The sequence below is a fragment of the Neovison vison genome, chromosome 3, assembly GCF_020171115.1.
Source record: "Neovison vison isolate M4711 chromosome 3, ASM_NN_V1, whole genome shotgun sequence".
Taxonomy (NCBI): domain Eukaryota; kingdom Metazoa; phylum Chordata; class Mammalia; order Carnivora; family Mustelidae; genus Neogale; species Neogale vison.
Window position 1 is genome coordinate 202,915,450 of NC_058093.1, and position 15,074 is coordinate 202,930,523.

A 15,074-nucleotide genomic window follows, 5' to 3' on the forward strand; every position below is an offset into this window, starting at 1 on the left:
CTTGAACTGATAGATTAAATCGCTACTTTATAATTGAAATTCACAGAAGGATTCAGAAATGGCTTACTCATCAGTCTCCTCCCCTGACTCCTCTGTAAGTTTGGGGCCTGTCTTTATGGCCCCAGCTGTCAGGTGCTGGAAGCCGTTCGCCCAGACAGAGCTGCTGTGACTGCCCGGCCCGGCATCCGCGGGGCCGCCGGGTGGTGGGCTGCCTCTCCCGGCACATCGTCATTTCAGACGCAGCGGGTGACCTGCAGGCGCTCTTGGAGTGGTGTGCGCTCCGGTCTGTTGCGGGTCGTGCTTGGCGTTCCGGGGACACCCACGGCTGTTTGCTGAGCCCCTTTGCCCCCGCGCCCATGTGAAGGGTCTGTGCTTGCAGCCTGCAGCCTGCTGTTCTCTGGTTTCTCGCCGATGGCCCGGGTCACTGTCTGAGCTTCCTGGGGTGCGGGAATGCCTTACTCCTGCACTCTTGGAGCTCGTGCTCCAGTGGTGTACACGGGAAGGGGTACGTGGGAGCAGAGATATTTTAGTCCTCAAGTGTGTGAAGGTGCCCTCATTTTGCTCTCGCATGTGGTAGTTTGAACAGGCCTAGAACCGTGGTTGGATACTGTCCCTCCAGCTTTGGAAGATTTAGGCCTCCGTGTCGTAGGGGCCTTTGGTGCTGCCGAGAAGCCTCCCGCCATCCCACGTCTCATCCTTGTGCACGTAACTCATGGTCACTGAGCAGATGGGCACTGTGCTTGCGCCCTGCTGGGATTGGCAGTGAACAAGGTTCTTCTACCATGGAAAATCGTGGAGGCGGAGTGCCCGAGAGCAAGTCACCGTGCTGGTGGATGTCGTTGGGGAGGCTCTCCAAGCCAGAGGCCTGGGGAGAGTGGAATGGAAGAGCAGTGGGACAGGAGGCAGGGAATGTGGCTTAGGCCCGGGTGGGAGAGAGGGGAGGGTTTCGGGGTTGGGGGGTGCCGCTTTGTCTGGTGCAGGCAGTGCTCCTGGAGCTTTAGAGCAGGGGCCTGGGGGGGCAGGGAGCAAGTGGTGCAGCTGACCCTCCAGCAGGAGGCACTGCCTGAGAGAGTGGCTGTGCCGGGAGGAGGCAGGGATCCAGATCTGGACCTGAGTGAATTGTTTATCAGACGTCCCAGTGGGGGTGTGGAGTGGGCGGTTAATGTTCAAGGCAGCCCAGAGCTAGAGGTAGGAATTCTGGAATCCTCAAGCACACAGAGGGTTTAAAGCCACCGAACTCACCAGGAAGGTCCCCAGGGTGCATGGGGAGGACCGTCTACAGGACCTGGACTTTGACGGGTGAGACAGTTCAGTCCAGGCCCTGGGGCCGCTGGGCACGCTCCAGCCTCCCAGCTTCTGTGTGAGTCGGGTGGGTTGGTTCCACGGCACTCGGTGAAGCCGTTTCCGTGCTCAGGGCACACGCATGCTGTTGGTCTTCCCTGGACTGGCTCTCAGACTGATTCATGTGGAAGGGCTTGCTCACCAGCCCTGCCCCCCGAGCCCTTTCAACGCCAGGGTTCTCTTCTGGGTGTCAAATGAATATGAGATGAAGAGCACATAAAGTATCAGAAAATTGACTCTGATTTTTGCGGGAAGCCAGTTGACTAGAAGAGCTTTGGAAGGGAATTAGGTGTGTTGCTCTGCCCCCCGCCCCGCGTTAGGATGCCCCGTCCATCTCCGAGCAGCCGCGGTCTGGGAAGGAGGGGCTCCCGAATGTGCCTTACGCTCTGAAGCAGCTGGATTTGTTTTCTGGCAGCTGTGTCTGCCCTTAGGAGATGTAGGTGCCCATGCAAACTTCTCTCTTGGATTCATTTGGAGTAGGCATTTGTGGCACCCCGGATGCTGATCAGGCCATCCGCATCCAACTTCCTGTAAAGCCCACCCACCTCCCGGAAATTCGATGTAGAGTGTGGAGAGCAGCGAGCCTGGGGAGGTGTGTGATGTCCCTGAAGCCCGGTGCAGGAGAGCACGGCTGCGGCTGTTCGGAACTCCACACCCCACCATGACGACATGACGGGGAGCCTAAGGGAGCGTGGTGTTGGAGCACCAGGCCTCTGGCTGCCCTGCCTGTGGTGTGGTCCAGCAATTCTCAAAACTGGGTGTTGGTGACCGTCTCTGAGTTGGGGGGGAAGGCCTGTGTACAAAAAAACCACGTGCTCTGACGGCCGTTTTCAGGGGTCTGTAGCGTCGTCGAGCCCTGGTCTTCCAAAAGCCTCTGTATCATCTAGTGAGGCCGCGTGTGCACATAAACAGAGCATCTGGGAAGGCTCCCAGCGTGGCTGTCCGCTGGCTGTGCTCACGAAATGCTGGGCGAGTGCCTGCCGTGTTCCGGGGCTGTGCCTGCTGCCTGCCGCTACCTTGCAGTGCCCCCTGGAGTCAGCCTGGGGAGGCAGGAGGGGCCGTGTCCCGTGGAGGACACTGTAGGATGTCCCGGTCTCAGAGGGGAGGGAGCAAGGCACTCTTCTCGGGAGTGGGATCCAGTGGTGGTAGGACAGGGGAGGCTCGTGTGTCGGGCTGTGGGTCACCATCACCGTCACACCCAGGCCCCAGAGCTGGGGGGAAAGGACAGAAAGGACCCTCTCCCTGAGGCGTTTCGTCCCTGACAATCCTCAAAGTGAGGATCCAGCTGAAAGGGGACCCGTTACACCCGTGTGGCACCTGCATCCCGCGCCAGAAGGCCTGCTGGCCAGCGAGCCACCCCGCGTCTCACTAGGCAGCGGTGCGGGCTGGCTGGTAGCATTATTTTTAGGTAAACGGAGATCGTCAAGCTCCTGTCTGCCTTTGCCGTGATGGAGACTCTGCTGGAAGGCTCACTGCATGGCTCTCGAGAGGGTAGAGACTGGCTGCACAGGTGGCTGGGGACACCGGCTCAGCGGGACCCCCTGTTGTGGTCCTCTGCGGACCAGGCCAGGACGCAGCAGGTTTGGGCGTGCTCTCATCTTCCCGCCTCTTCGTAAGCTCCAAGGTGCTCTGAGAGCTTCCGCTCTATCTCAGCCAGCATCTCCCCGGGTTCTGAGCATGGGTCCCTGAGCAAGTCTGCCGGCCTGCCAGGAGCAGTTTTTAACCCTGGTTAAATCTGACATGGTGGAGGGTTCAAGAAAGTCCTCTGGACTGATGGCTAGCCTGCGTGTAAGTACTGCCAGAGGCATGAGGCTGTTTTGAAAACCATTTGCTGATTTCTGTGAACACGAAGAATGCCTCACCTACACTGGTAGTCAAAACTTGTAAACTGCTGTTGCCCGGCAGAGCACCCGTCACTGGGAATGGGGGTCGAAGTGTCTGCTGTTGATAAATGCTCTTATTAAAAGTGAATTCATTGGGCGCCTGGGAGGCTCAGTTGGTTGAGCGACTGCCTTCAGCTCAGGTCATGATCCCGGATTTCCAGGATCTAGTCCCGAGTCGGGCTCCCAGCTCCTTGGGGAGTCTGCTTCTCCCTCTGACCTTCTCTCTCATGCTCTTTGTCACTCATTTTCTCTCAATAAAAAATAAAAATCTTTAAAAAAAAAAAACCGAATTCATTGAAAATCAAAATAAAATTATTTTTAAGGTTTTGGGTTTTTTTTTGTTTTGTTTTTTTGTTTGTTTGTTTGTTTTGGAGAGGGATTGAGAGTACAAGAGAACACAAGCATGGGGAGCGGCAGGCAGAGGGAGAAGCAGACTTGCCACTGAGCAGGGAGCCCAATGTGAGACTTGATCTCAGGACCCTGGGATCATGACCTGAACCGAAGGCAGACGTTAAACAACTGAGCCACCCGGGCGCCCTCAAAATGAAATCTCTAATTGGAAAGATCTTTTCCCCGTTCTGCAATGAAAAGGAAATTAAATCTTGGTGTAGTTGGAACCATTTGCGTATCTGTAACAGGATTAGAAATAAAATTCTTAATTAGATCATTGAATCTTCTGTGATTTAGCTCGTTTTCCAAAAAAATTTTTCCAAAAAGTGAATAAGCTGATAGGACTTTTAATTATTGAAACAGTTGGCTGCTTCCCTACAGATAATTGCACATGGGCCCAAAATACGTAGGAAACTGCCATGCGTCACTGTCTGCGATGGCAGGGTGCCCAGCGACCTGTGTCCGTGGGGTGTGGTAGGCCCACTGCTGTGTATCTGGGGGGTGGGGCGGGTATGGTCATGAGCACAGACGGCGCCACAGACATGGGAGAGAAGCGCAGCTCCCCCGGAATAACCAAGAAAGGAGCCCAGCGCTCAGCCGCATGAGCTCATCGGCCTGGTCGGCACCTGCTGCTGGAGGGGGGCTTCTCATCGGCACGTTCACTGCCCCTTCGCTGTCTCGTGTCCCCAGGCATGTGTCCTAGCATTCCCTGCTTCCTCCAAATCGCGTGTCCCCTGGACTGCCTGCCTTGCATTAGAGAAACCTCTAGAACACGGTGCGGTTGCTGACGGCCGGAGTGACGTTGCACCTGTCTTCCCACAGCGACCGTGGCCGCCATGTACTACAGCTACTACATGCTGCCCGACGGCACTTACTGCCTGGCGCCACCCCCGCCGGGGGTCGACGTGGCCACTTACTACAGCACCCTGCCTGCCGGCGTGGCCGTGCCCAGCTCCACCGGGGTGACGACCACCGCCCCGCCGCCCCCCGGGACCACACCCCCACCCCCCCCAACCACAGCAGAGACGAGTAGCGGCGTGACCTCCACCATCACCACAAGGTAGGCCCATTTCTGCCCGTCGCCTGGCACTTCTGGGCTCTTGGTTTGGGGTCTTCAATCTGGGTCTCTTGTAGGGTCTCTGTCGCCTGAGGGTTTAAGTGTCCAAATACCAGAGTTACGGAGTTAATAGTGCAGCGGAAATCAGCATGACGTAAACACTTAGAAAATTGACTCCTAGTGACCCCACATCACCCCCAACTCTCACATCCTCAGCACCCCACCGCCCCCCATAACTTCTGGGTCCTTAACACCCATGCTGCTCTGAACCCCCCGCAGCTGGCCTTTCTGATGTTACCATCTCAGCTGGGCAGAACTTCATAAAGTCAGGCGGAAGGGACACTGCGGTTATGTGCGGGAAATAAAGTTGACAGAAGTGACTCCCACAAGCCGTAGGCAGGTGGGTGCTGGCGGCCGGGCCAGCTGGGCATTGAACACAAGCAGAGCAGACCGGGGCCTGGGACCCTGCACCTGTCTCATGCCGCGTCCAGGGTCTGCAGAATGGGGGAGTGCACTGTGGGCGCTGTGTCAGGGCCTGGGTGCCTGTGGTTGAAATTGGACCGAACACTCGGGTGTTTCTGCAAGGACTTCCCTTCTGATCGTGCTGAGAAAGGGGGCATGAACGGGCGTGTTGAAGTGCATGTCCTCTGTTTTAACGTGAGAAAGACTCCGCGCGTGACTTATTCTTGGTTGCTTCTAAGAGTTGGCTTATCACTGCAGGGAAACGTTAGGGGCAAAAATGAACCTGTTTTCGTGGTTTTAAATCTTATTTTCCACAAAACCCCACTTTTATCATTGGCAAATGATACTTTGGTCTCTTTTCAAGGAACTGACTTTGTGGTTGAAGTTGTGCTCAGAGCCTCTGTTGTGTGTACGTGTGTGTGCGCGTGCGCATGTGTCCCTGGACGCTGAGAGCCCCCCACACCGCACTGGTTGGCCAGCTGGTGGTCTCGGGGGGTCCCTGTGCATGAGTGTGACGAAGCTCTTCTCCGCAGTGCACTTGCCCCCGTGGCGGCCATCATCCCCCCGCCCCCCGACATTCAGCCCGTGATCGACAAGCTGGCAGAGTACGTGGCTCGCAACGGCCTCAAGTTCGAGACCAGCGTTCGTGCCAAGAACGACCAGAGGTGAGGGGCGGAGCGCAGGGGCGGATGCGGGCACACAGCGCCTTACGTAGCTTGTTTTTAGTCTAGCTACGTGAATCCTTTCTTTAATGTTTTAATCCTCACGTGTTTACATAAATACGTCTTAAAATCACCTTGCTGAATTACTTATAGCTGTGTGGTGGGTTTTTGGTTGTTTTGTCTTGTTTTTTAAATAAGAATGTTGGGGGCGCCTGGGTGGCTCAGTGGGTTAAAGCCTCTGCCTTCGGCTCAGGTCATGATCCCAGGGTCCTGGGATCGAGCCCCGCATCGGGCTCTCTGCTCCGTGGGGAGCCTGCTTCCTCCTCTCTCTGCCTGCCTCTCTGCTTACCTGTGATTTCTCTCTGTCAAATAAGTAAATAAAATCTTTAAAAAAAAAAAAAAAAGAATGTTGAAGCTACCTAAAACAGGCTGGAGTTCCTGCTTTTCGAGAATCTGCCATTTAGGGGGTGGGGACTGGTGAAGTAGGTGTCGGGGAGGAAGGAGGGCACCTGTGGTGATGAGCGCCGGGTAGGTATGGAGGTGTTCGGTCACTACTCCCGGCACCTGAAACAAACGTCACACTGTACGGTAACCAAGTGAAGGAAAATAAAAACTGAAAAAGTACATATACAAGGTAGAAAAATGCCAGGTTAAAAAAAGACGCGATTTATAAAGAAACACAAAACCAAGAACCAGGGAAAAGAGTCTGCCATTTAATCAAACAACATTCCATGCCTTGGGTGGAAGCCGTCAGCACAGGGTTGCACTTACATGTCATCCCGTGACCACAGACAAGCATCGGACCTCCTGTACGTCTGTCTCCCATGTCCAAGAAGTGGGTAGGATCTGGCCATCCTACTGTGCACGGCTGTTGCCATAACTGGCTCGAGTTAGTCGTTGGAGAGTATGTGACGGCATCTGCTCACAGTGAGCCATTGGTAGGTGCCCTGCGTGTCCACATGGCTGACTTGTCCTTGTCTTTGTTCCTAGGTTCGAGTTCCTGCAGCCGTGGCACCAGTATAACGCCTACTACGAGTTCAAGAAGCAGTTCTTCCTCCAGAAGGAAGGGGGCGACAGCGCACAGGTACCCGTCTGCCGGGGTAGGGGGGTGGTGCAGGTTCCCATCTGCGGGGGCCGGGAAGGCCAGGGGCGCGCAGGTTCCCGTCTGAAGGGGCCGGGGAGACCGGAAGCCTCTGTGTCGCTGCTGCACAGATGCGGGAATAGTTTGTACTTATTCTCAGGATGTAGCGAAGGGCTCTCTGGCCGCACTCTGTCTGGGAGGGTCGTGCTCAGCATGTGCAGTCTCTAGCTTTTCCTGCCTCTCAGAATGGAAGCCTGTGTTTGGCATCCCTAGAAAACTTTGACCCCGGGCAGTCTATGGATGATCAGCGTGTTCTAAACAAAGAATCCTGGCTCTTGAAGCATGTAATGTTTTGGTTGGCTGTTATTTTTAACAGCTCTTGGTGGAGGCCATGTTCCCTATTTCTTTTGCGTTAAGCGACCGTCCATAGGTAAACTATAAGCATGTGGGCTCCTGGCCGAGTGCTGTGCGGCACTGTCCATGGTGGGGCCTTTATCCTTGGGGGCAGCTGGCCGTGCCGCTGCGTCCCCCTGTGGGACCCTGAGGCCCGCTGGATGCCGCTCCCCCTGTCCTTGTGTGCTCTGCTCCCCCAGTTCCATGGACGCCCTGGCATTTTGCTCAGACCTGTTTGGGTACCTGATGTAGGCCTTGCTTCTTGTCAGTGGCTTTCTTCAAGCTTTTCTCTGTAATTGCTCCGACTGAGCAAAAACGACTCATGTGTAGCCGATGTGCACTGCCTGGGGTCTGAAAGCCTTCTCGGACACCTGTCTCCAAGGAAGAGGCAGTACGCCTTGGCCCCCAGCACAGCATTAGAGCTTTGAGAGGCAGTCCATCCTTTGCAGGGAAAACCTCCTTGTGCTCCCCTTTGTGTTGTTTTGTAGCAGAAGGTAGCAAGTCTGAGTTTCAGAATGGAGTCTGTCTGTCTGACTAACCCCGGGCTTCTCTGATGGCGCCGTTGATTGCCACATTTCATCTCTAGGCTGCGTCCGCAACGGAAGAGGCTCCTGCAGAATCTGCTCCTGAGAAGCCGAGCGACGGCGGGGAGGAGGGTGTGTGTGAGGACTCGGCCGACGCAGGAAGAGGCGGCCCCCCGGGGAAGAAGGAGGCGTCGTCCAGTAAGACGGTGGCGGATGGGAAGCTGGTCAAAGGTAGGTCGCTGCCAGTCCCACCCTCGCAGACGAGAGGTCGTGGTGGGGGCCAGGGGAGGGGGTGAGGGGGTCGCCACTCCTGGGAGGTCACTGACATAGATCCCCTGCCTCGCAGCACTTTCCCCGGCTGGGGCATGGGGCCATGTGGATAGGGGCTCAGCCGAGGCGTAGCTTTGTCCTCGGTCTGTTCTGGCAAGTTTAATGGAAAGGTTCAGCATAGTTCCCGGATGTTTGGCTCCTGCTCGGACTCCCGCAGCCACACTCACGTGCGGACTCTGGTACCAGTGCGTTTAGTTGATTCTGGGTCCCGAGGCTGATTCCAGGCACCCTCCGCTACCTCCGCTTCAGCGGCTCTTATATTCTCAGCAGGAGTTTTCCACCTGCTCGGACAGCAGGAGTTTTCACCTGCTCGGACAGACGAGCACAGAAGGAGCCAGTGCACTAGGACGGGGTTGCAGAAGCCGCGCACATGCACCAGCAGGAGGCTCAGTTTGGGTCAAATGTAGGACGCTGCAGTGAGTCCCGCCTGGCGGGGACTAGAGAGGCTGCAGAGTACCAGGCACCCCAGGGCAGGGCCGCGGTCCCCGGCAGAGGCTGCACGGCTGGAGCTGCAGGCAGGCGCACACAGGAGGCGAGGTCGGAGTGGAGGGTGGGTCCTGGGGGAGCGGCTTGCACAGCAGCCACAGCCAGCTCGTGGGGACCCAGGACTTGGGTCGTCTCAAGTGCCACGTCAGAGGAGTGAGTGCAAGTGGGTGACTGTGGGTACCCCGGGGGAGGAATCACCTGGAGTGCCGATGGGGCTGGGGCCAGCTACAGAGTGTAGGAGAAGGTGGGGTGGGGGGAGGGGCGAGCTGTGGGGGCAGAGGGTCGCAGGACTGCAGGAAGGCTGGTGCTTTGCCTCCGGCTGCCGTGTTGGGTGGGGGGCGGGGGTGATCCGGAGTAGCCAGCCTGGCCCGCACGGACGGCTGACCGGGGAAACTCAGTATATCTGAGCCTCTCCTCGCACGAGTTAGCTAAGCACACGTGTTGAGTTGCTCACCCTTCCCAGCCACCTGCAGACTCTCGCTGAAATAACAAAGGAACGTAATAGAGAATAAAATCATTCTTGCCTCAGAAGTGGGGGAAGGTATTCACTGGTCAGTGTACCTGGAATTTACTTCACAGAGAAGAGAAGAACACCTTGGGACTCCGTGGTGGTGACCCCCAGGCTGTCGCAGCCTCTGCCAGCCAGAGAGGCGGTGGGTGGGAGGCCAGACCAGCGGGGAACGCGGTGGCAGGTGGCTTGCCCCTCAGCCACGGCTGCCCCCACACCACCACGACCACACGGCCCGCGCCTGGGACAGTGCGGCTTGGAGCCGCAGAGCCCACAGGTGCCAGGGAGGCAGCGGGACTGAGCACCAGGGCCTGGCGCCGCCGGTAGCCTCACACCTGTGGGAACGGCCAGGAAACAGCCTCCGGATGGTACAATGTGATGAAAGCCTCAGGAGCACAGTGGATGCAAAGACGGGCTGAAGATGTTCTCAGATTCACAGGGGAGGAGACGGAGGTGGCAGAGAAGAATCCGGAGGAAGAAAGGGGCAGGTTGTCCCCAGACAGAAAAAAGGACAAGAAGAATCCAGAGGGAGAAAGGGGCAGGTTGTCCCCAGGCAGAGAAAAGGACGATTGGCCCATCACACCCACATCTTCTGCAGCAAGGAGAGCCGATAACGGGGTGTCTGGAATTCTGAACGGAAAGTCTTCCGGGTGCTCCTGAGCTCAGAGACTCTTAACAGATGCGTCAGCATTTCCGGAATAGTGAGTCAGAGTCAGTGCTGCTGATGAGAATGATGAGAATGTTTCTTTTTCTTCTTTTTCTTCTTCTTTTTTTTTAAGATACTTTTAAGTCCTCTTTACACCCAATGTGCAGCTTGAACTCAGGAGCCAGAGATCGAGTCGCACGCTCCACTAACTGAGCTGGCCGGGCACCCCCTATGAGAATATTTATCAAAAAAATATCAAATGCAGCAAAAATGTCAAACAAAAATTTACATAGCTTTGTATGCTTATGTTGGTAAAGAAAACCTCTGACAGCCATTCAGCTCAAACCTAGAAAAACTGGGTGGCTCAGTCAGCTAACCGTCTGCCTTCTGCTCGGGTCATGATCTCAGGGTCCTAGGATTGAGCCCCACTTTGGGCTCCCTGCTCATGGGGGAGCCTGCCTCTCCTTCTGCCTCTGCCCGTCCCCCTGTTTGTGTGCTTGCTTTGAAAAATAAATGAAGTCTTAAACGAAAAAACAACCCAGAAGGAAAGCATTAAGTGCATCTGAGGAACGCGGCGGTGGGGGTTGCAGTGCGTGTCAGCAGGGACCAGCGAGGATGTAGGGAAAGGCTGGTGAAGCGTGCCATTTTGCCGGCGGATACACAGCAGACAACGGGTGAAGAAAAGCACATTTTCGAAGTGCACGTAAATCATACATGTAACCCTAAATTTGAATGAATTTGAAAATAACTGAAAAAATGGTCTAGGAAAGTATTAATCTTTGCTATCGTGTCAAGAAGAGGCAGGTGTGATGGACGTACGGTCTGGAAGAATTTCGGGGACGGCACCAGTCCACAACGTCCCAGAACACAGGCAGCTGGCAGGACCGCATCAGGTCAGGTTTGCTCCCGCAAGAAAGAGGAGCCTGGCCTCCCAAGGAGTGGGAATGCAGGGCAGCCTGGGGCCAGATGGGGCCTGGGAGCAGTCCATGGGCGCTGCCCTGGGTGGGAGCCCACAAGCCTGGCCACGGCAGCTGATCCCTGGTCGGCACAGGTATGTCCTGGGGTGTGGCTGGTGCGCTCCAGTGCGACTGACTGATGGCTAGAAGTCCGGTCCCCCGTTACAGAAAACAAGTAAATACAGATTATGTATTTAAATGTAAAAAAAAAAATCACAAAGGGGCGCCTGGTTGGCGCAGTTGCCAACTTGGTTTTGGCTCAGGTCATGATCTCACGGGTCAGGGGCTGTGCTGCGGACACAGTCTGCTTGTCTCTCTGCCTCTGTTCCTCCCACTGCTCCTGCACACACTGTCTCTCTTTAATATAAAATACTTTTAAAAATAGAAACACGAAGATAGAAGAAAATAAAGGCAGTTTCTTTTTCATAATCTAAGAGTTAGAATAGACTTTCTAGAAATTGAAGCCATAAATCCTAAGGAAGGTAAGGAGGTCTGATGAGGGCAGGACCTGAAAGAAATTAAATGACAAATGTCAAAATATTGGTGACGGTTCACATGGCCGGAGAAGGGGCATTGTACACACTGGGAAGAGCTCAGTGACCAGTGAGGAAAGACAGCGTGGCAAAGAAGTAGACCGAGGACTTGGCAGATCGCTCACCAAAGAAGAGAAAACGATGGTCAGGAGATACATTTTTAAATTTTTAAAGGGTATCTGCATTAACAAGATGCTGCGTTTTGCCTCTCAAATCAGTCAAGTTATGCATAATGCTCCTCGAGGGAGAGGCTCAGGGCAGCAGGAGCCCGCGCCGTCTTTGCAAGCGCACATGGGCGCAGCTCCTAGAACGGCCCCGTGCTCAGGCCTGACACCTGCGGCTCGGCCGGCGCCCCAACCGAGTGCTCCTTGCGGGGCTCGTGGGCTCTTAGAAAAACCCTCGGACGTAGTCGTGGGAAACTGTGAAATACATTGGAACGTCCAGACCAAGAAATGAAACTCCGGTTTTTAAAAATGATCTCTGCTGCCACGGGAACATGGCACAGTGTGGTTCCCCGAGTGGAGCGGGCTGCAACGCTCAAGTGTGGCCCCAGGCATGCCTGCGTGTCTGTGCCACGGCTGATCTTTTGTTTTGTCCATCTGTGGTGTCAGATTTCCGTAGAGAACGCAGTCCATTCGAAGGCTGACATTGGTAACGAGGCTTGGTCCCTCACCTGCGGGGGCGCACCTGTGCAGGATGAAGGCCTGGGGACTGTGTGTGCCGCACACGCACTGACCGAGCTCCCCGGCCCGGCTCCGAGCCACCTTGGCCCCACGGCCTGCAGCCCAGGGTGAGCAGGCTGTGGATACACGGTGCGAAACCTGAAGAGTTGTGGAAGAGAGAGGCCAGGCGGGCGTCTGTGAGCTGAGGCTGGAGGAGGAAGCAGCAGCCACGCGGAGGTGGGGGAAGGGAGGCTGTGCCAGTGGAGGCAGGGCCAGAGCTGCTGCATCCTTGCAGCAGAGGGAGCCGGGCTAGGTTCCCTACGTGAAGGAAGGGTTTCCGGTCCCCTGCTCCCTGGCTCAGCTCCCTGGGAAAGTTACTTGGCCTTTGTAGTCTCGGTTCCCTGCCTATAAGCAGGAAGCCCAGCAGTATCCCGGACGGGGCTGCACATTCGTTAGGTGAGGCCCGGGGTTGGCCCCTTGCCCCATGCCTTTGCTGACTTGCTTCAGCATCTGCGTCAGTAACGGGCTCTGGCCTTGCATTTCACACGCATACGTGCCGGGGTCCGTACACGTTAGCATAGGAAGTGTTCCAGAAGCGGGTATTTTAAAATACGGCATTTGTTGAGGGCTGGTTTATTCAGTCTGGGGAAGAGATGTTTTGAGAATTGTTAAAGTTATCTTGGGATGTGCTGCTGTAGCCCCAAGTCCATGAGCAATTTTGATTGACATTTAAGTGACTATTTTGCCTTTTAAGGTCTCTTGGCCGTATGTTGTTAAGGAGATCATATTACTATAGGTGGTAAAGAGTAATATTAAACTTGTTTTCTCACAGAAAATGTCAGGGTGTATAGATGCAGCGTGCCATGATGAGCGCAGCACCGCAGTCTCCCCGCTGCCTTCCCGAGTCCCCGACATCGTAGCCTGTCACCCGTAGATGATTTAGCGTGTCTGTGGAAGAGGGGATTGTGTAACAGTCCTGTGGTTAATGTGGGCTCCCCTAATGAACCTTCGTCTTCGTGGCCCCTGTGCAGGGTGTGTTGTGCATGGGGACAGGCAGTGCGCTGCGGATTTTCCGGGGGACTCACCAGCTGTGCCTTTCGCAGCACGTGGCATGTGACTGTGCTCTAGCCCGAGGCAGTTGTGGACAAAATGTGGTTATGTGGCAGACCTAGGGTGCTTATGTGCTGCAAAGCTTCCGCAGTATAGAGCCGCAGAGTGCGGATGGTGGGGCCCTCGGGGGCCAGCTGGGCCCCCTCCCTGCTGACCCACAGACACAGCCCTTCCGGAGCCTGCCAGGATTCACAATGGAAAGTTTCAGGTGCATCCGGAAGGTGAGCATACCTTCCCGGATCTGCTTCCTGCATTCTCTGAGTCAGCGGTGTGTGCTGCATTTTAAAGTTTGCCTTTGCAGGGGCACCTGGATGGCTCAGTGGGTTAAGCCTCTGCCTTCAGCAAAGATCACGATCTCAGGGTCCTGGGATCGAGTCCCACATCGGGCTCTCTGCTCAGCAGGGAGCCTGCTTTCCGCTCTCTCTCCACCTGCCTGCCTGCCTGTCTGCCTACTTATGATCTCTGTCGAATGACTAAATAAAATCTTTTTTTTTTTTTTTTTAATTTCCCTTTGCTGTGGTTTACTTGAATGTCTTTCATTAGGTAATGATTCATGGGGTGTTTTTTTGTTTGTTTGTTTTTAAAGATTTATTTATTTATTTGACAGGCAGAGATCACAAGCAGGCAGAGAGGCAGGCAGAGAGAGAGGAGGAAGCAGGCTCCCTGCTGAGCAGAGAGCCCAATGCAGGGCTCGATCCCAGGACCCTGGGATCATGACCTGAGCTGAAGGCAGAGGCTTTAACCCACTGAGCCACCCAGGCGCCCCTGATTCATGGTTTTTAAGAGTGAAGTAACGCAGTACAGTCAGGCAGGAGTCGTTTAAAATCCCCTTCACCCTAGTGTCCGAAGGGGCCAGGGACCGCGAGGGAGTGCTTCGTGGATGGGGACAGGGAAGATTATTTCCTTTTGGGCCTTTGTATTTCTCTTAGTAAAATTTGTAGATATTCTTGGGGAGAACATGGCACCACCTGACATTTTGTGGCGGCCGTAGAGTAGTCAGACATCATGTCTTACACGAAGCAGGGGCGTGTTAAAGTGTTTGCTGAATGAGGCACCGGGCCCAGTAACTTTTGCTTTGTAACAAGAGGCTACGTTATAAAGTGGGGTTTTTTAGAAGTACCTTTCCGTAGTTGAGTCGCATCCTGTGCCTGTTTGTCCTGTACAGAGTCAGCCATATGCTGAGTCTGGGAAAGGAAGGAAAACCCTGAGAGCAACTGACCCTTTATAGATGCGGTGATTCTGACTCACCCTTGGTGCCTGCGTCCGAGCACCCCATGGGCCAGCCCAGTCCCCCCGCATGCAGCGTGCATTCCAGCGGCCGTCCATTCCAGCGGCCGTCTCTGACCATGCAGGCGCTGCCCGCAGCCCTAGAACCTCCCTCCATGTAAGAAGTGGCTCCACTCGGGACGCTACCCCGCTGGCCGATGCGCTTGTGGATAGTGGGGCCCCTGCGGGTTTCTGCTCTATGCTTCCAGATACCTAAAAGTCTATCACCGTTTTCACTTTTCTCAATAGCTTCATTTGCTCCGATAAGCTTTGCAATCAAGGCCAAAGAAAATGATCTACTTCCCTTGGAAAAAAATCGTGTTAAGCTAGATGATGACAGTGATGATGATGAAGAAGGCAAAGAAGGCCAAGAAAGTTCTAGTAGTGCTACGAACACTAACCCAGCAGTTACCCCGCCCTGTGTAGTGGTTGAGGAAAAGCGGCCACAGCTGACCCAGGAGGAGCTAGAAGCGAAGCAAGGTTTGTCCATATGTTTTCAACTTCTTGAAGGAAAAAGTACGTAAACACAAGCTTAACCCGCTCAGCCCGCAGGACAGAGACTGCCAGCTGGGACCTCCAGCCTTCAGACCCCAGAACCACGGGGGTCCAGTGGGGGTGTTGTACACAAGGAAAGTTCTTGGTTAGAGCAGTGAGCACTGCTCTTCACTAAGCGGCAGACACAGCGCTCCGGCAGCGTGTTTCCAGAGTCTGCCCAGAGTGCTTTCGTGGGGGCAGGGGGCCTGTGCGCTCTGACCACAGCCCTGGGCTGAACTCTCGGCCTGTG

General features: G+C 55.1%; 1 protein-coding gene across 2 annotated transcripts in view; it reads left to right on the plus strand.

Moving 5' to 3' along the window:
• The window catches only part of LOC122903103 (splicing factor SWAP), a 69,133-nt gene that overhangs the window by 25,482 nt on the left and 28,577 nt on the right, over positions 1-15,074 (plus strand). For both annotated transcript variants that reach the window (XM_044243558.1, XM_044243559.1), the window contains 5 exons: positions 4,437-4,674; positions 5,667-5,798; positions 6,786-6,879; positions 7,856-8,024; positions 14,540-14,770. In XM_044243558.1, coding sequence (XP_044099493.1) covers positions 4,437-4,674; positions 5,667-5,798; positions 6,786-6,879; positions 7,856-8,024; positions 14,540-14,770 — 864 coding nt within the window. The remainder of the gene's footprint in view (positions 1-4,436; positions 4,675-5,666; positions 5,799-6,785; positions 6,880-7,855; positions 8,025-14,539; positions 14,771-15,074) is intronic.